Raw genomic sequence first — 20,000 nt, 5'->3', positions numbered from 1 at the left:
TTCTCCACATCAGTGGCACAGCTTCTTATCAATAAACTGTGCCTGATATAACTGCAGATGCAATCAGATTCCAATATTTTTCAGTTCCAAACTATGATTTGAAAAGGAAGAAAAGAAATTACAACTGCATTCAGACCATGAAGGAGAAATCTATTATGTAAGCATATATTTGTGTTGAACTAACAGTTCCCCAATATGAAGTAACACAAGTTACAACTAAACTAAAAACATCAAAACACACTGATATTAATCGACGATGTGTAAGTTATCAGTGTTATAAAAAATAAAAAAACCCACTGATATACATAATGACAAGTCATTTGGCAAACACTGTAAGAACAAACTGCTGTGAAATGTTTATTTCAGGTGAAAGTAGGGGGCTGAAGGTGAAGTCAGGCAGATAAGTCTTTGATTGCACTCAGACCTATGATGGATGATAAGCTATGTCAAAAGACAATCAAATTAGAACTATGACAGGAAGTGACGTTAAAATGCTATCTGAAATCAGTTGCTTACCAAACACTAATCATACTGTTTATATTTATTTGTATGAGAAAATAGTCACACTTAGCTATAGTCAGCATAAATCCCATAATATTTGTATTCTGTCTGCTTACAAACATTTTATTTAGGTTGCTGCTAACATTTGTAAATAGTATTGAGAAAATAGCTCCACATAATAAAGAAATTTGTTTCACTTGGGGGAAAATAAATTGAAAATCACACTAACCTGCAGTCAGTTTACCACATGTATATATCTCACACTTTGTTTTACTCAGCTTAACATATACTGTATGTCTGCTTACAAACAACTGATTGCTGTATGGGATATATTGTAATATTGTAATATCTGGTCAGCCATGCACATTAACTGATATGGATATAAAAAGTTATGATAGAATAATATCAAAATAAATCATAATTATGATTGATATGAAAGTTAACATGCTGTCTAAAATCAGTAGTTCAATATTTGATCATAATTTCATGCTAATATTTGTGATTTCATGAGGAAATATTCACACTTAGCTGCTGTCAGCATGATATTTGTATTCTGACTGTTTACAAACATTCAATTTAAGTTGCAACCAACATTTGTAATCAATATTGGTAAAATAGCACTCCAGTATAAAAAAAAAAAAAAAATAAAAAAAAATTAGTTATGGTTGCAATCAATATTTCTTTCAGTTGACTTGTTGGTTATCCCAGCACATTACTTCAGGATCAGTGAACTGTCAAAATTGCAGAACTCAAATAGGAACTTTTCTATGTAAAATTACGTTTAAATAACACACTTACCGTGACCCAACTAGTGCAGACTCCGGCAGGGGTCTGACATTCCTGTCCTGTGCAAACTATTACCCGCCTATGCGGAGAAAAAGAAAGAAACTACGGCTGATAACCTCCCGGAAGTAGGTAACCTCCCCTTTGTCCCGCTAGCTAGCGCCCTCTCTTGACGGCAATATGCCATCACCAGCGCAGCGAGCAGGAAGAACAGGAAGCGGGGAGGACGGGAGGGTCTTAAATTTGGGTCACGGTAAGTATGTTATTTAAACGTAATTTTTGATAGAAAATTTCCTTTTAATTACACATACTTAACCGTGACCCGACTAGTGCAGAATAGCGCGACAAGGTGGAGGGCTTGCCTGTCCTACTGTCTTTGTGCTGCGATGGCCTGTTGTGCAACTACCACAGAAGCAATGCCTCTTGAGCCATCATCCCGCAAGCGTGCGACATCTCTCAGGTAGAAGTTGATGAAGGTAGCAGGGTTTTTCCAGTATGCAGCATCCATGATGTCCTGCAGCCGTGTTGAGTGTGCTAAGGCAAGAGAAGAGGACCATGCTCTGACTTCATGTGCTCTGGCTGAGGAGGCATCAAGTCTCAATCCTTCTGTTCTATCGCCAGTGCGCTGCGATGGCCTGTTGTGTGACCACTGCAGAGGCAACGCTTCTTGAGCCATCATCCCTAAAGCGATAGATGTCCCTCAAGTAGAATTCGATGAAGATAGAGTGTACTGTGTCACCTAAGGATATTGGTGCGGGCAAAGAAGACTTGAGGTCCGCAGCTGTATTGTGGGAGAGGTCTGTGGACCACAGCTGTGCTGATAAATGTAGCGCAAAGAAAATCGGGTTGGTGTGTTGAATCCCCACTTTACTGAGAGCCCTTTGAAGCAAAGGAAGGGAAGGAAACACATACCCTATAGGGTTGTCTCACTTGAGCACAGTTGAGCGTCAATGCAAGGAGGTGCACATGTGGTTTGATCTGATGATTCCACATCGGTTGTGGGCCGATAGTGGAAGTGGTATATGTGTTTAGAGGAAACTGTGGCATGAGACAGAGGTAGGCCACCATGTTGGGCTTGCCTTAGACGTGACAGCCAGATCTGTAGAGCTCCTCCATGAGAGCTGACAGGCGATAGGCGTTCCCCCCACACCCCCATTTTGCAACAAGAGACTTGAGGTCCCTGGTGTCTCTGGGACAGGGCTGTGTATTGCCCATGTAGGTACCATCACGAAAAGGCATACGGAAGGCTTGGTGGCTTCTCTACCTGAGTGTGGCATGTTGGAGCAATCTGCAGAAAATTGTCGGCAGTCAATGGCTGGGATGGATCAGGCTGTGGGAGTGCGCTTCATGTGCCCGCAGATCACTGAGTCTCATTCTGTGGTGGAATTCCTAATGGAAGAGGGTTTCCATGGGGAAAATTTTTGCTGAAGGTTCTTTAGTGAGAAAGGGGACCAGATCCATGACAGGCCTCTGGCTGTGTGTGGTGCGCACTAAGTCTGGGATGGAGCAGGGCAGGGGCAGGGAGGAAAGTGGCTCTAGATGTGTTGTACTGGCCATTTACATCAAATCACTGATCTGACATGCGTTTTCAGTATGGCCAACAGTAAAGTGAGAGCTGTATTATCAGCGGTTTCTGAATTGCAAAGTGAAATCATTAGCAGCTTAGTCTTTCATGAAGGACTATGTCTCAACCTAGAAGTCAAATTGCACTGGGACTTAGTGCTGTAGCCTTGAGGGCTAATTAGCCTTTGGGATCCGTCCCCATGGTGAGTCCAAAGGCCCTCTTGATCGAGAGACTGGGGATGCAACTTGGGCAAAACACTCTCTACTATAAATTGTATAATCAGATTCCAGTCCGAATAGTCAGGACAGCAGTTGCCTGCTCTGCTGATCTGATGGTCATTGTCGTACACGACTGATTATCATATACTGGTCCTAGGAGGACACCAGTCAGCATGGGTAAATCAGGAAACAGCTGCTGTGTGCTTGAGGGATGAAGGTGTCCACTGTGCAGGTTATGTTGAAATGTAAGGAAGCCGGAAGGAGTTGACGGGGTCTTGTGGTGCAACCATGTGTCTGAAAGACATGGTGCTTGCTTCCGAAGTGACAACAAAGTCATCCTCTGACAGGCCCTTGACTGAAGGATGGGGCTCCATGATGGGATAGCCTGCCTAGGCTAGAAACCCCTGAGGTGTCTCATTGGAAAGACAGTGCTTGAGAAGGAATGCCCATCTGTAACCACAACAGTGGTTGTGTGTTGAGGCTGAAAGGATCGGGCAGGGAAGACCAAGTGCAGAGAGTGCTTTCGAACGCCAATTGTTTGAGACATCGATGCTGGATCTCTGTTCAAGCAAGGTGATGGGGTGAACTAATGTGCTTGAATGCAGCATCTGCCGTGTCGGTATGAGTGGGTAGAAAGGTACACCCCTGTGGGTAATGAACGGTTCGTTGTGCTTTGTGAGACGCATCCGTCCTCGTCAATATGCCATTCTCCCGAGTGTAGAGGAAAACAATTATGACCCAGGCCTTCTGCTACTAGTGAGGAGTGGAAGAGATGGACTTAGGGTGATTGTCTCCTGCCCAGTGGGCAGTTTTTGGGCCCGCTAAAACTTGGAAAGAATGAAGGGCATGTGTGGCCGGAGTGGCACCTCTAAGTTGGACTGCCTCATCCCTCCTTGTACCAGGTTAGGGCATCTCTAGCCCTGTGGGTAATTATTGTAGGCAAATGAGTTGGGTTGCCTTGTCCCTCCATGCACCAAGAGACGGCATTCTTAACCCTGTGGGTGGGAAGGGAGTGTGTGTGGGTCCCTAAGGACCAGCCACTATTGATATGTGAAGGAGCATACATTCAGGTGTGAATGAGGCAGTTTTGTCTGTGAGTGCAGTCGTCCTCCAAAAGCAAGGTAGGGATGAATGTATGAAAATGAATACGTATATGTGTAATGGGATTATAAACTTCCATCAACTCAAGTGACGGTGTCAGGAAGATGCCAATGACATGACAAGAGATCGAGTCACGAGAAATAAGCAGCTGTATAAGCAAACGTGTAGCGTGCACAGATATACCCAAGTAAATGGGTAAGTGTGCATAATCCGTAATGGGAAGGAATCTGTGTATGCACCTATATATGAGATGTACATACGCATATGAATAAAGTGCCAGTATGTAGACACAGAGAGATCTGGGCATGTGAACAGAATGACGCAATTGCAAGTGTGTCTATATTGCTATGTAGGGAATCTCAATGAATAGATGTCAATGAATAGAGATAGAAATAAAAGTGTACATGTTGATATGAAAGTCGTCTGAACCTATCCCGTAAGCGCACACACATGTGTATACCGACGGATAAGTATACATCCATAAGTGTAAATAGAAATGTGTATAAATGTAGGAAGATATGGTATATATATATATATATATATATATATACAATTTTTTTTAAAATTCATTTATCGGTGGGGTTTTTTTTTTGCTTTTTGTTTTTTTGTTGTTGTTTTTTTGGATAAGAAATCAGAAAGAGTAGAAGGGGAAATATTGCGATTTATTTCCTGTTATTGTGTATAACCAGAAGAGAATGGTAATAGGGATGGTTGCCTGCAGAGGACTGTGTGCAAGTGTGGGAGGATGAAGAACCCCAAAGTTCAGTGGCCAATAGCCTGAGAAACAGCAAGAAAGGTGCAGTTGCTATGCAAAGTTGTGTAAAGTCCATGAATGGGCATCAGGACCCAATGAGAAACCGAAAGAAAACATCGTTGGTGGACAGCATGGGGGGCAGGAGTGACGTGCTGTGTCGGCGAAAGTAACTACAGCTTCAACCGCCTAGGTTACAAATGCAGAGTTGCCTCCCTTGGCGCCGATAACCATCGAAAAGGATGGTGTCTTTAAAGCACATATCCCCTGGTGCGACGTGTCCTCGCTGTAGAGGGAGGAGTGTCATGCTGCGTGTGAGAGTCCGTGGTTCGATGCCACCATAACCGACACAGGTGAAAACGGCCGCAAGGGGAATAATTATAATGTCCCTTCGTGCCGTGGCATCCCAACCCGAATCGGTCGCCATGGGACGCGAGACGGTCGGGGAATGTGGCATGACGGCGCCGTAATCCAGTGTTATGGGCGTCATGGACGAGGGGGTGACAAGTCCGTCAGCTTCCCGTGGGATGTGCATCCCCCTGTAGCTGAACGGCAGTCCAACCTCGCGAATAGCTCCTGCGAGAGGACCGACGTTCAGTTGTTGTGTGTTGACGGATAAAGGGATTGACAAGATCGGCCCGAACACTGGCGAGAGGCAGGATCGAGTTATTAAGAGGCACTCCAACGTGGAAGTGCCGATATTAGTCAGGGTTACAGCAGAGTTAGGCAATGGGGCAGAAGAATCCAGCACTGCCGAAGTTCAAATGGGGCATGCACGTACCTGCTCTGTGGGCGAGGGGCGGTGCAGGCACAAGGTGTGGCATGGGGAAGCAGAGTGGTGCATAATTGCTGCAGCAAGTCAGCAATGAGTTGCTGATTGTTTGGTTGAGCAGCTTGCTGAGACGCCATTAGTGGATGGGAAACAGCAGCAATCGGCGGTGTGGCGAGGAGCAGTGCCGGTACAAGGGAAATAACTGCGGCGGTCACCGGGAAGGTGCCGAAGCAGGGGTTGCCTCCCTTGGATCGGGTGCTCTGGACAAGGAGGAGGGTGCACGTGTATGGGCAAGTGTGTCCCCCAGCGGTCCTTCCTCCCTACACCAGGGGAGGGCATCCCTACGCGCCTCGGTCGCCACTGGATCCAAGACGGTCGAGGCATGCCGCGTGGGGGGTCGCGTGATCCGATGTCACGGCCGCCACCACGGACGCATCACACATAGGGCCCAGTCTAACGTGCGGATCCAAAACAAGCTGCTTTGTGTGTGTGTGTGTGTGTGTGTGTGTGTGTGTGTGTGTGTGTTGTTTACCCAAAGGGATTGTGGCACAATCCATTGGTGCAACTGTGGTTATGGGTAAAGAGATAGAGGAGGTTGACTCGTACACTGCTGACTGGCAGGGCCCAGAGTGTCAGCGAATCGATTGCGATCGCGCCTTAATTTTAGCGCGATCACCCAATTGAGCTACATAATTATGTGACCTGGTTGGAGACATAATTTGACAAAAAACAAGAATGCCAGAGAATCGACAGACAGACAGAAAATACGAAAAAAATTGGCCGTATGGAGAGCACAGGAACAGGAGTCATGATGGCTGCCGGAAAAAGAGGGCGCTAACTAACGGGACAAAGTGGAGGTTACCTACTTCCGGGAGGTTATCGGCTGTAGTTGCTTTCGTTTTCTCTGCATAGGCGGATAGTAGTTTGCACAGGACAGGAATGTCAGACCCCTGCTGGAGTCTGCACTAGTTGGGTCACAGTTAAGTATGTGTAATTAAAATTTGATTTACATATACATGTATTATTTTGTCTATTGTTATTTATGTGATCTCAGTGTCTACACAGTGAGCATGTGGATGAAGGAGTAAATGAAGGAATGACTCTGTGTGTGTGTGTGTGTTCAGTAGTATTTGTGTGAGTGCTCAGTAGTATGTGTGTGTGTGTGTGTGTTATTAGTGTTTGTGTGAGTGTTCAGTGGTGTTTGTGTGTGTGTGTGTGTGTGTGTGGTGTGTGTGTGTGTGTGTGTGTGTGTGTGTGTGTGTGTGTGTGTGTGTGTTCAGTACTGTTTGTTTGAGAGTTCAGTCGTGTTTTTGTGTGTGGTGTGGTACAGTCTGTGTGTATATGTGTGTGTGTGTGTGTGTGTGTGTGTGTGTGTGTGTGTGTGCTCAGTACTGTTTGTGTGGTGTGGTGTGTGTATGTGTGTGTTTAGTTGTGTTTGTGCGTGGTGTGGTGTGGTGTGGTGTGTGTGTGTGTGTGTGTGTGTGTGTGTGTGTGTGTGTGTGTTTAGTTGGGTTTGTGTGAATGTTCAGTTTTATTTTTGTGTGTGGTGGTAGTGGTGGTGGTGGTGGTGGTGGTGTGTGTGTGTGTGTGTGTGTGTGTGTGTGTGTTTACTTGCACATGATGTGTGTGTGGAAATAAAAAAGAAGTGTGTACAGCTCTAAAAGATATTTGGAAATCCAGTTATCCTTACAATTTCAGACAAAGATACTTTCGTTATCAGAATATTCTCAGGCAGGAATTACAAACGTTACCATGTGAGTTTCTGTTCAAAGTAATAAGTCAACATTTTGGGGGCACTCACAGAAATCACTCTTAAACAGACATGCATTCAGATGTAATGACAATCTTTTCATCCTAACAGTCTAATCGTTTACTTCCAAAACACTTTGTTTTCATGATTAATTGATCAACGTCAAATGAATGAATCGAGTCCAAACGATGTCAGCCATTTTGTGTCACGTGAAACGAGCGGATCTCGTGATTGGTTGCTCCACGCACGTCCGTCGCTTTTGTCGCGGGGAAATAGGACAAGTTCTATCGAGGAATTTGACGCGCGGCAACGGCGATCTTGCTGCGTGGCCGCGCGACTCTTGCTGCCTAAATACCTCGCTCACGGGGCGCTGCATGTTTTTGCTGCTTGTCGCGTGAAACTTGCTGCTTCGACGCCCCGTGTGCGATGGGCATAACAAGGTCAGAAAGGTACGATAGTGTAAAACCAGTGAATGAATCGAAACATATACAAGCTACTCTGAACGCAATTCTCAGAGATATTGGAAGCCAGTGCAACACAGAAGTAGAGCACAAAGCTTTCAAGATAAGACGTGGATGGCAAACCAATTAATACAGAATTTCAGCATAGTATAATTTGGAAAGAGCACTCGCAACAAAAGTGTGTTTGTTGAATCATTTGTGAGGGTATCATTGAACAGGCGGTTCGACAAACTTTTGTCACGTGATCTTTCAAAGTGAGCTTTGAACCAATAATGAATAAGTTTCTTGTATTACTTGTGAATGGGATATGATGGAAGCCTACTTTAACTGACGACTAAAAAGTACGAGGAGAAGGGTTAAGAACCAAAAAAATAGAATAGTTTCTAGAAAAGAAAAAGAGATTTTGTTTATCAAAGTTTTAGTGTTTTGTTGCCAATCCAGCATTTTATATTGTGGGTGCAGTTTTCTTCACCACGAAGTTGGTCATGTGTATTCTGTGGTAGGGTTGAGTTTTTAATGTGAATGTTATCTGTAAACAACTTCTAAGCAATAGAGCAGTTCTGGGTGATATCAGACAGAGGGCGGTATACATTATAGAGTAAATCAGACCAAGCACTGAGCCTTGTGGGGCACCAGGACGAAGAGGGGTTGGATAGGAAATATACTTGTTGACAAACACACACTGTTTCCTGTTCGTGAAGTAAGCTTTTGAACCATTTGAGTACTGTAGAACAAATGCAAAAGTAGTTTCTATCTGGGAAAAGATAAATTCGTTAACATTAGTGACAAATGCCGTGAAAAGATCTAACGAGAGCGGAACATAAATTTTGTCTTTATTCATAGCTGCAAGCATATATGAAAACATACTGACAAGAGAAAAAGAAGGGAAAAGAATGAATGGGGGCGTTCTGTAAATTCAGGGAAAGAAAGAAGAAAGAGCAAAGGGAGTAGGAAAAAAAGTGACGAGTAAATAACTGAAAAAACAAAAGCAAGCAAGATTTGTCAAAAGGTGAAAGGGCGTATAGATATATACACAAGCACCCAAAAAGAAAGAAACGAGCAAGAATAAGAGCCCCTAAATAATTCGTTACCAACAGAAATCAATCTAATAAACAAACAAGTTCAATGTGTACGTGTACCTGTTTGCCAAATGTGCATTAAAAGTGCGTTAAAATGATACACATAAACAATCTCTGCAAGGCTGCATACTTTTAAATTCGAAAGATCTGTTCCATCCGACATCTCCTTACTACTCAAGCAACACAAACACTGGTGTGCTCTCTTGTCTTGTCCAGACTTGATTATTGTAACTCACTCCTCATTGGCTGTCCTCAATACTTCAGACAAAAACTGCAGAAAGTTCAAAACGCTGCAGCAAGGTTAATCTTCAAAGCTAAAGGACTGACAATATCACTCACCTCCTGCATTCTCTTCATTGATTACCAGTTTCTGTCTGCATTCAGTATCATAAGTCGCAACTCTTACCTCCAACTCCATTTCGTGTGTTGCCCAGTATTTGAGAGAAGTCATTCAAACCTACAAACCCCCACGACAACTCAGATCATCTACCGATTCAAAGCGACAACTCGCTCCCCGTATTACAACCCAATCCTTCGGCGATTCTTCATGCGTATATATATATATATATATATATATATGTGTGTGTGTGTGTGTGTGTGTGTGTGTGTGTGTGTGTGTGTGTGTGAACTCAGAACTCAGAACTCAAAACGTTTTTATTCAAGGATTAAGATTTTAGGCATAGCCTATTCTTCCAATCTGAGAGAGAGAGAGAGAGAGAGAGAGAGAGAGAGACTTTTGACACTTTGACACTTTATTGTCATTACCTGCAAGGGTCTATTGACAAGGGGGGACGGGTTATTTTTGTTTAACACAAGAATAGCAGAACACATTCTGCTCTATCCAGTAGTACCTCTCACATACCCTCTCACATTCTTTTTCAAAGTTCCTCAAATTTGAACAAATGAAATAAACACTTAGAAAATAAAATAAAAAGGAACAAGGAATAATATAACCAAACTCAGCCACCCATTCTGTTGTGTTGTTATGTAATTTATCAATATTTACTTATCATCAGAACACACACAAGACTAGATACTACACATGATTATTTTCCTCGTTATTACCATTAGTGTTATCGTTAATAAGGTTATGTGTATGCTTCTGCAATAAATTTCGCTATCGACTGTATTATAACTTCATCATCAGACGATAAAGCAGCAACGAGATCATGTCTTTTAGCAATATCTAACTCAAAGAATGCAAATTTTTTTTCTCAGTTCATCATATGACTTACACTGAAACAGGAAATGTATTTCATCATCAACTCCGAATGCACACAAAGGGCATGGCGATTCTGTGGATGTGTCTGCTTGAAACCATCTTTTGTTTGCTTTGAAACCACACGTTCTCAGGCGAAATTTTGCCAGATTTAGTCTGTGCCATTTATTTGTTATAACTGTGAGATATTTTTCCATCTGAAATATGCTTTTAAATGTGAAAAACCAACTATATTTGTCATTACTTTCCATATCTGAGTGCCAGTTCTGTTTAAAAGAACAAATTAGCCTGTCTTTAAATTCTGCTATAAATTGCTGTTCATTTCCTACATCCTGACACATCCACACAATTCCAAAACCATGTTCACATAAAACCTTTTTAACGCTAAAAGCCCAGTTTTCTTTATCTAATTCCAATTGTAACAGCATCATATCGTAAGCCTGTCTACATAAACGTGATTGTGGAAGCTTCAGTAATTTAAGCCAATATTTAATGCATTTCACAAATGTTTTTATGTACAAAGGGAATCTGCCTGTTTCACCATATAACATTGTGTTGGATGAATGAATAGGTACATTAAGGAAACGTTTTATTGCATATGTATGCACTTTCTCCATTTGTGAATTTACTTTTAGTCCCCAAACTTCAGCTGCATATGTAAGTATAGGTTCTATCTGTGTGTCAAACATTTTCCAAAAAATACAACAATCAATCGAGTTAAGCTTTTTTTTTTTTTTTTTTTTTTAATGATTTCAAGATTTCAATAACCCTTTTTCCCTTTTCTGCATGATTCGTCCCACGCATAGTTCAGGCTTAATTTTGTTGAAAATACCATTCCTAAATACTTGTATGAATTAGTTACTTTAATGTTTACATTTCCATACAACCATTTTTCAGGCACTGACAAATGTCCACCCATTCTAAATACTATTATGTTAGTTTTATCTAAGTTAACTGTTAAGCCTAAATGATCTGCTTCTTTTAATGCATCTAACTGGTTTTGCAAGCCAAAAAACGGTTCCGGAAAAAAGAATAACATCATCTGCAAACATTAGTAAAAATATCTCAACTGCTCCGGGAATCATCTGAAATCCGTGTCTTCCTTTTCTTGAGAGTTCCACTGCTAGTTCATTGATAAAGAAAGAGAACATTTGTAGGCTTAAAAGACAGCCTTGCTTAACTCCGTTTGGACAATCAAAGTATTCTGAATATGCACCATTCGCACGCACACATGCAAGCACTGATTTATAAACACCCTTGAGAGCCATATACAATTTTCCGTTCACACCACTTTCACGCAAAACATGCCATAGAATATTACGGTTCATAGAATCAAAAGCCTTCCTGAAGTCCACAAAAGTAACATAAAGTTTTGTATTATTGAGCAAGTATTTTTGTACAAGGGAATACAATGTAAATATATGATCTATGGTACTATACCTAGCTCTAAACCCTGCTTGTTCTTCAATTATCTTTTCTTCTTTTTCAGACCATTTTGTTAATCTTTTGTTTAGTATGTGAGTATAGACTTTACTTAAAATGCTAGTGAGTGCTACTCCACGATAGTTATCAGGTTTGTTGACATCTCCTTTCTTGTAAATTGGAATAATTATAGATTTTGCCCTACCATTTTCAAAGAGTTGATTAAATAATTTAACAAGGAAATCAATAATGGTTGAATTTGCATGTTTTAACATTTCGCCGACAATCTTATCTGGTCCTGCACTTTTTCCTGCTTTCAATATTGGGTCATTAAATAATGGTTCAAAATTATCTTCATCCTCAAACTGTATATCATCTCCTTGCTCTATATTATTGATAGATTCGTTGAAAACACTAAAGAAGTGATTGTGCCATTGTTCAGTAGATATTTCATTGTATATAAAAGTCTTTCTGTTTACAGATCTTAATACTGCCCAAAATGCCTTGGAGTCATTTACTGAATCTTGGAGCTTTTTTAATCTATTTTCTACAAACTCTCTTTCCTTTATTTTTCTTAATCTAACATATTCTTTTCGACACAAAGCATACAATTCTTTTTTTTCTTTTTTGTCTTTTTCTGTTTTTCACCTCTGGAAACTCTTAAGTAACTTCTTAACTTCTTGCTTCTTTCGTTCACACTCCTCATCGAGCCAGTCATTACTTTTCTTCTTCCCTTTTCCCACTTTTCTTACCATACAAGCAGCCGCACTGTATAAAGCACTAACAAACATGTCTAAACTTTCATTCGCATTTACATATAATAACTCAAAAGCTTTCTGTAAACTATCGTAAAACTCCTGACTCTCTACTTCATTCTTGTACACATTTGCATTCTCATCAGACCAGATAATTTTTTCTTCAACCTGTAATATAGTATTTTTATTCCCTAAATGATCATTATTTTTTTTCACATGTTACCTCAACTGGTAGATGCCATGAGTCCACCTTTTCCCCAACATGCAAATCAAAGTTCAAGTGCAAATCTTCAGAAACCAAAAAATAATCTATTACACTGGCACCATTTGGTGATACAAAAGTATAATCACCCTCTTCATCACTTCTACAGAAGCCGTTCAGAATAATCAAATCAAACATGAAACATAAGTTCAGCAGTGATTTACCAAAATTATTAACAATATTGTCTTTTGAATAACGTGAACCACTTTCCTCATCTAGAGAGAGAGAGAGAGAGAGAGAGAGAGAGAGAGAGAGTAATTAAGAAATGCAATAGGCGCAGTCTTTGAATCTATTTCATGCTTTTGTGCGTCAAAGTATTATCTTTACTTCTTCCTGTTGTAAGTTATTGCTCGTGTGTTTCTTGTTTATTGTAAAGTGTTCTGATCTCCCTTTAAGGTAGGAAAGCGTTCAACTATCCATTAGTAGTAGTTGTAGTAGTAGAAGTATTACACGTCTTTCCAGGTGAATCTGCGGTCCTGTAAAATGTGGGCCAGACGGGCGTTGAAGGGACGATAGAAGTCATCCAGCAGTCTCCGTGTCTCGTTCCACATGGGGCCGATGGAAATCCTGGCCGTGTTCCTCTGTCCCTGGGTCAATATCTGTTGCATGATGGTTTCGTTTGGAACCGCTGAAACAAAGAAAGCTGTTTGTTTTAAAAACAGTAGATAATGTACAAAACTTTCATGTCTCTATGTTTGAACATGGCATGTTTGCTTTTTTGTTGTCGTTATCGTTATTGTTTTTGTTTCTTTCTACTTGTCTCTTTCACTCCACACACAAATCACACACTCTCTCTCTTTCGCCCAGACAGTCGGAATATGGCGGGGTAAATTAACAAAACGGTAATACGCGTAAAATGTTACATGTCTATATGAGTGTGTATGTGTGTGTAACTCAAACCTGACTGAATGACACAGGAAACGAATGACGAGCACCAAAATAGCAGCTGTCAGTCGGCTCTACCCAGGTAGGCAGCCTGTTGTGGAAATGACTCCATGTAGCTTGGTCTCATACTCATGTCATCATTATTACTCACCCTGGCAGCCTTATTCCAGTGCTAAAGGATTGTGCAGGGAGGTTTGGGGGAAGCCCGGATAATCTTATTTTGATGACCACAAGTGCACACATCATGTTGATGAACACACGTGCACACATCTTATTATGATGAACACACGTGCACACATCTTATTTTGATGAACACACGTGCACACACACCTTATTTTGATGAGCACACGTGCACACATGTTGATGAACACACGTGCACACATCTTATTTTGATAAACACACGTGCACACACCTTATGTTGATGAACACACGCGCACACATTTCATGTTGATGAACACATGTGCACACACATTATTTTGATGAACACACGTGCACACATCTTATGTTGATGAACACACGTGCACACATCTTATTTTGATAAACACACGTGCACACATCTTATTTTGATAAACACAGGTGAACACACCTTATTTTGATTAACACACGTGCACACATCTTATTTTGATGAACACACGTGCACACATCTTATTTTTATGAACACACGTGAACACACTTTATTTTGATGAACACACGTGCACACATCTTATTTTGATGAACACACGTGCATACACCTTATTTTGATGAACACACGCGCACACACCTTATGTTGATGAACACACGTGCACACACCTTATTTTGATGAACACACCCGCACACATCTTATTTTGATGAACACACGTGCAAACACCTTATTTTGATGAACACACGCGCACACATCTTATGTTGATGAACACACGTGCACACATCTTATCTTGATGAACACATGTGCACACACCTTATTTTGATGAGCACACGTGCACATACCTTATGTTGATGAACACACATGCTCACACCTCATGTTGATGAACACACGTGCACACACCTTATGTTGATGAACACACGTGCACACATCTTATTTTGATGAACACACGTGCACACATCTTATTTTGATGAACACACGTGCGCACACCTTATTTTGATGAACACACATGCACACACCTAATTTGATGAACACACGCGCACACACCTTATGTTGATGAACACACGTGCACACACCTTATGTTGATGAACACACGTGCACACACCTTATGTTGATGAACACACATGCACACACCTTATTTGAAGAACACACATGCACACACCTTATGTTGATGAACACACGTGCACACATCTTATGTTGCTGAACACACGTGCGCACACCTTATTTTGATGAACACACATGCACACACCTAATTTGATGAACACACGTGCACACACCTTATGTTGATGAACACACGCGCACACACCTTATGTTGATGAACACACGTGCACACACCTTATTTTGATGAACACACGTGCGCACACCTTATTTTGATGAACACACATGCACACACCTAATTTGATGAACACACGTGCACACACCTTATGTTGATGAACACACGCGCACACACCTTATGTTGATGAACACACGTGCACACACCTTATGTTGATGAACACACATGCACACACCTTATTTGAAGAACACACATGCACACACCTTATGTTGATGAACACACGTGCACACATCTTATGTTGATGAACACACGTGCACACACATTATTTTGATGAACACACGTGCACACATCTTATGTTGATGAACACACGTGCACACACCTTATGTTGATGAACACACGTGCACACATCTTATGTTGATGAACACACGTGCACACATCTTATGTTGATGAACACACGTGCACACACATTATTTTGATGAACACACGTGCACACATCTTATTTTGATGAACACACGTGCACACATCTTATGTTGATGAACACACGTACACACACCTTATGTTGCTGAACACACGTGCACACATCTTATTTTGATGAACACACGTGCACACATCTTATGTTGATGAACACACGTACACACATCTTATGTTGATGAACACACGTGCACACACATTATTTTGATGAACACACGTGCACACATCTTATGTTGATGAACACACGTGCACACACCTTATGTTGATGAACACACGTGCACACATCTTATGTTGATGAACACACGTGCACACATCTTATGTTGATGAACACACGTGCACACACATTATTTTGATGAACACACGTGCACACATCTTATGTTGATGAACACACGTGCACACACCTTATGTTGCTGAACACACGTGCACACACCTTATGTTGCTGAACACACGTGCACACATCTTATGTTGATGAACACACGTACACACACCTTATGTTGCTGAACACACGTGCACACATCTTATTTTGATGAACACACGTGCACACATCTTATGTTGATGAACACACGTACACACACCTTATGTTGCTGAACACACGTGCACACATCTCATTTTGATGAACACACGTGCACACATCTTACCAAGTCCCAGGAACCTGAAGACGGCGGGCACAGTGTCAGCACCACTCTGCACGTCCTCCAAGCGGATAAACAGCATCTGGTCCCGTGGGAAACGTAACAGCCAGTCCTCCACGAACACCGAATACATCCCGATGAATAAACGTATCTGTGACAGATAGATACAGACAACAATTGCAACACTGTTTCAATTGTTGTAATTAAAAATGATTTTTTTTTAAAATTCTAGATTGATGATATATCGATTGTAAAATTCTTCTGGACACCTCGATTGAAAGTTTGGATGTACTGCAATAACATTTCCTTTTTTTTTTTTTTCTTTTAGTCCTCATAACATTTTGAATGAAGTTTGCATTGAACTGTTAATACATTTCCAGCTGATCAATTTTCCCGTACGAAGCTGCCGACTGTCCATGTTTGTCATTAATTTTTTCTTCTTCTCATTTCCTGTGCGTGGGTGAAGCTGTGAATGCCCGTTCGGCCTTGCTTTAGGTCTGGGTCGTCTTTTCTGGCTGACTGTTGCCTTATCCTTTGATGAACTGTTTTGTGTAGATTCCAAATCTGTATTACGGCCATTGCAACCGAGACTAACGCCGGGAAACAAAGGCCATGACAGAGGAATAGGGCACAGATTTTACCAGGTCCCATCACACTGCCGTTTGACACAGCTTTTGCAAAAATTAGGCGCAATGAAAAAATGTTGAACATATTTCGAAAAGTTTGTCATAAATTTCTTGTCATGCAGCACTTCTTTATTTGAAAACTGTGTCCACAGTAAGAATCATTATGATAAACCATATGCTTTCCTTACCTGCACAAGTGATATTGCCAGCCTGATCAATAAACTGAGATATGTTACGTGGAATACCGAATATTCTTCAAGTGCTGCATGTATCCGCAAGGAGAATATAATTGTACATTAATCATGATTAGATTGCGCTAAGCTTTACAAGGATATTTGCATGAAAGTGTAAATGTTGACAAATTTCAAAATGTAAGCAATCTGATATTGCATTTTTTTTTCTGAAAAAAAGTTACAAGAATAACTTGTTCAGAAAGGGATCGTGGGTTGGGTAGGTAGAGTAGGGTAGGGTTGGGAAGGGTAGGGCAGGGTAGATTTGTAGGGTGGTGTACGGTAAGATAGGTTAGGGAAAAGAAGAAAAGGGTAGGGTAGGGTGGTGCAGGTCAGGGAAGAGTAGATATGGCAGGGTAGGTTAGGGTAGGGAAAAGAAGAGTAGGGTAGGGTGGTGTAGGGTAGGGTAGAGTAGGAAAAAGAAGAATAGGGTATGGTGGTGTAGGGTAAGGTAGAGTAGGGAAAAGAAGTATAGGGTAGGGTAGGGTAGGGAAAAGAAGTATAGGGTACGGTAGGGTAGGGTGGTGTCGGGTAGGGTAAGGTAGGGTGGTGTAGGGTAGGGTAGAGTAGGGAAAAGAAGAATAGGGTAGGGTAGGGTGTGTAGGGTAGGGTAGGGTAGGGTAGGATGGTTTAGGGTAGGGTAGGGTAGGGTGGTGTGGGTAGGGTAGAGTAGGGTAGGGTAGAGTAGGGAAAAGAAGAATAGGGTAGGGTAAGGTAGGGCAGGGTGGTGTAGGGTAGGGTAGAGTAGGGAAAAGAAGAATAGGGTAGGGTAGGGTAGGGTGGTGTAGGGTAGGGTGGTGTAAGGTAGGGTAGGTAGGGTAGGGTATGTAGGGTAGGGTAGGGTAGGGTAGGATAGGGTAGAGTAGGGTAGGGTAGGGTGGTGTAGTGTATGATGTGTAGGAAGGGTAGGGTAGGATAGGGTAGGGTGGTGTAGGGTAGGATGTGTAGGGTAGGGTAAGGAAAAGAAGAATAGGGTTGGGTAGGGTAGGGTAGGGTACGATAGGTTAGGGAAAGATAGGTTAGGGTGGTATAGGATAGGGTAGGGTAGGGTGGTGTAGGGTAGGGTAGGGTAGGATGGTGTAGGGTGTGTAGGGTAGAGTGGTGTAGGGTAGGGTAGGGTGTGTAGGGTAAGGTAGGGTAGGGTGGAGTAGGGTAGGGTAGGGTGGTGTAGGGTAGGGTAGAGTGTGTAGGGTAGTGTGGTGGAGGGTAGGGTAGGGTAGGGTAGGGTGTGTAGGGTATGGTGGTGTAGGGTAGGGTAGGGTAGGGTGGGGTAGGGTAGGGTAGGGTAGGATGGGTAGGGTAGGGTGTGTAGGGTAGGGTGGTGTAGGGTAGGGTTGGGTAGGGTAGGGTAGGGTGTGTAGTGTAGGGTAGGGTGTGTAAGGTAGGGTAGGGTGTGTAGGGTAGGGTGTGTAAGGTAGGGTAGGGTAGGGTAGGGTGTCTAGTATAGGGTGCGTAGTGTAGGATAGGGTGTGTGGGGTAGAGTGTGTGTAGGGTAGGGTAGGGAAGGGTAGGGTAGGGTAGGGTGTGTAGTGTAGGGTGTGTAGTGTAGAGCAGGGTAGGGTTTGTAGTGTAGGGTGTGTAGTGTAGGGTAGGGTGTGTAGGGTAGGGTAGGGTAGGGTATGATGTGTAGTGTAGGGTAGGGTAGGGTAGGGTGTGGTGTGTAGTGTACGGTAGGGTAGGTGGTGTAGGGTAGTGTAGGGTGGGGTAGGGTGGTGTAGAGTAGGGTAGGGTAGGGTGTGTAGGGTAGAGTGGTGTAGGGTAGGGTAGGGTGTGTAGGGTAGGGTGTGTAGGGTAGAGTGGTGTAGGGTAGGGTAGGGTAGGGTGTGTAGGGTACGGTAGGGTAGGGTGTGTAGGATAGAGTGGTGTAGGGTAGGGTGTGTAGGGTAGAGTGGTGTAGGGTAGGGTAGGGTAGGGAGTGTAGGGTACGGTAGGGTAGGGTGTGTAGGGTAGAGTGGTGTAGGGTAGGGTAGGGTGTGTAGGGTAGTGTGGTGTAGGGTAGGGTAGGGTGTGTAGTGTAGGGTGTGTAGGGTAGGGTGGTGTAGGGTGTGTAGAGTAGGGTGTGTAGGATAGGGTGTGTAGGGTAGCGTGTGTAGGGTATGGTGGTGTAGGGTAGGGTAGGGTGTGTAGGGTAGGGTGGTGTAGGGTAGGGTGTGTAGGGTAGTGTGGTATAGGGTGGGGTAGGGTAGGGTAGGGTAGGGTGTGTAGGGTAGGATAGGGTTGGGTAGGGTAGAGTAGGGTGTGTAGTGTAGGGTAGGTTGTGTAGGGTAGGGTAGGGTGTGTAGGGTAGGGTGTGTAGGGTAGGGTAGGGTAGGGTAGGGTGTGTAGTGTAGGGTGTGTAGTGTTGGGTAGGGTGTGTAGGGTAGGGTAGGGTAGGGTGTGTAGTGTAGGGTGTGTAGTGTAGGGTAGGGTGTGTAGGGTAGCGTGTTTAGGGTATGGTGGTGTAGGGTAGGGTAGGGTAGGGTGTGTAGGGTAGGATGGTGTAGGGTAGGGTAGGTGGTGTAGGGTAGGGTAGGGTGGGGTAGGGTGGTGTAGGGTAGGGTCGGGTAGGGTGTGTAGGGTAGAGTGGTGTAGGGTAGGGTAGGGTAGGGTAGGGTGTGTAGGGTAGGGTAGGGTGTGTAGGGTAGAGTGGTGTAGGGTAGGGTAGGGTAGGGTGTGTAGGGTACGGTAGGGTAGGGTGTGTAGGGTAGTGTGGTGTAGGGTAGGGTAGGGTGTGTAGGCTAGGGTGTGTAGGGTAGGGTGTGTAGGGTAGTGTGGTGTAGGTTAGGGTAGGGTGTGTAGGGTAGGGTAGGGTGTGTAGTGTAGGGTGTGTAGGGTAGGGTGGTGTAGGGTAGGGTAGGGTGTGTAGAGTAGGGTGTGTAGGGTAGGGTGTGTAGGGTAGCGTGTGTAGGGTATGGTGGTGAAGGGTAGGGTAGGGTGTGTAGGGTAGTGTGGTGTAGGGTGGGGTAGGGTAGGGTGTGTAGTGTAGGGTAGGTTGTGTAGGGTAGGGTAGGGTGTGTAGGGTAGGGTAGGGTGTGTAGGGTAGGGTGTGTAGGGTAGGGTAGGGTAGGGTGTGTAGTGTAGGGTGTGTAGTGTAGGGTAGGGTGTGTAGGGTAGGGTAGGGTGTGTAGTGTAGGGTGTGTAGTGTAGG

General features: G+C 43.2%; 1 protein-coding gene across 1 annotated transcript in view; it reads right to left on the bottom strand.

Annotated features, from left to right (window-relative positions):
* Positions 1-12,844: 12,844 nt before the first annotated feature.
* Positions 12,845-20,000, bottom strand: part of LOC143284191 (carbohydrate sulfotransferase 15-like) — a 38,882-nt gene continuing 31,726 nt past the window's right edge. Inside the window, exons 6-7 of the mRNA XM_076590858.1 lie at positions 16,024-16,168; positions 12,845-13,266 (exon numbers count right to left, since the gene is read on the bottom strand). Of these exons, the coding sequence (XP_076446973.1) occupies positions 13,085-13,266; positions 16,024-16,168 (327 nt within the window). The 3' untranslated portion in view covers positions 12,845-13,084. The remainder of the gene's footprint in view (positions 13,267-16,023; positions 16,169-20,000) is intronic.

This window comes from Babylonia areolata, chromosome 7, assembly GCF_041734735.1.
Source record: "Babylonia areolata isolate BAREFJ2019XMU chromosome 7, ASM4173473v1, whole genome shotgun sequence".
NCBI classification, from domain to species: domain Eukaryota; kingdom Metazoa; phylum Mollusca; class Gastropoda; order Neogastropoda; family Buccinidae; genus Babylonia; species Babylonia areolata.
Note: the sequence above shows the minus strand (reverse complement) of the source record. Positions and strands in the feature narration are given on the sequence as shown.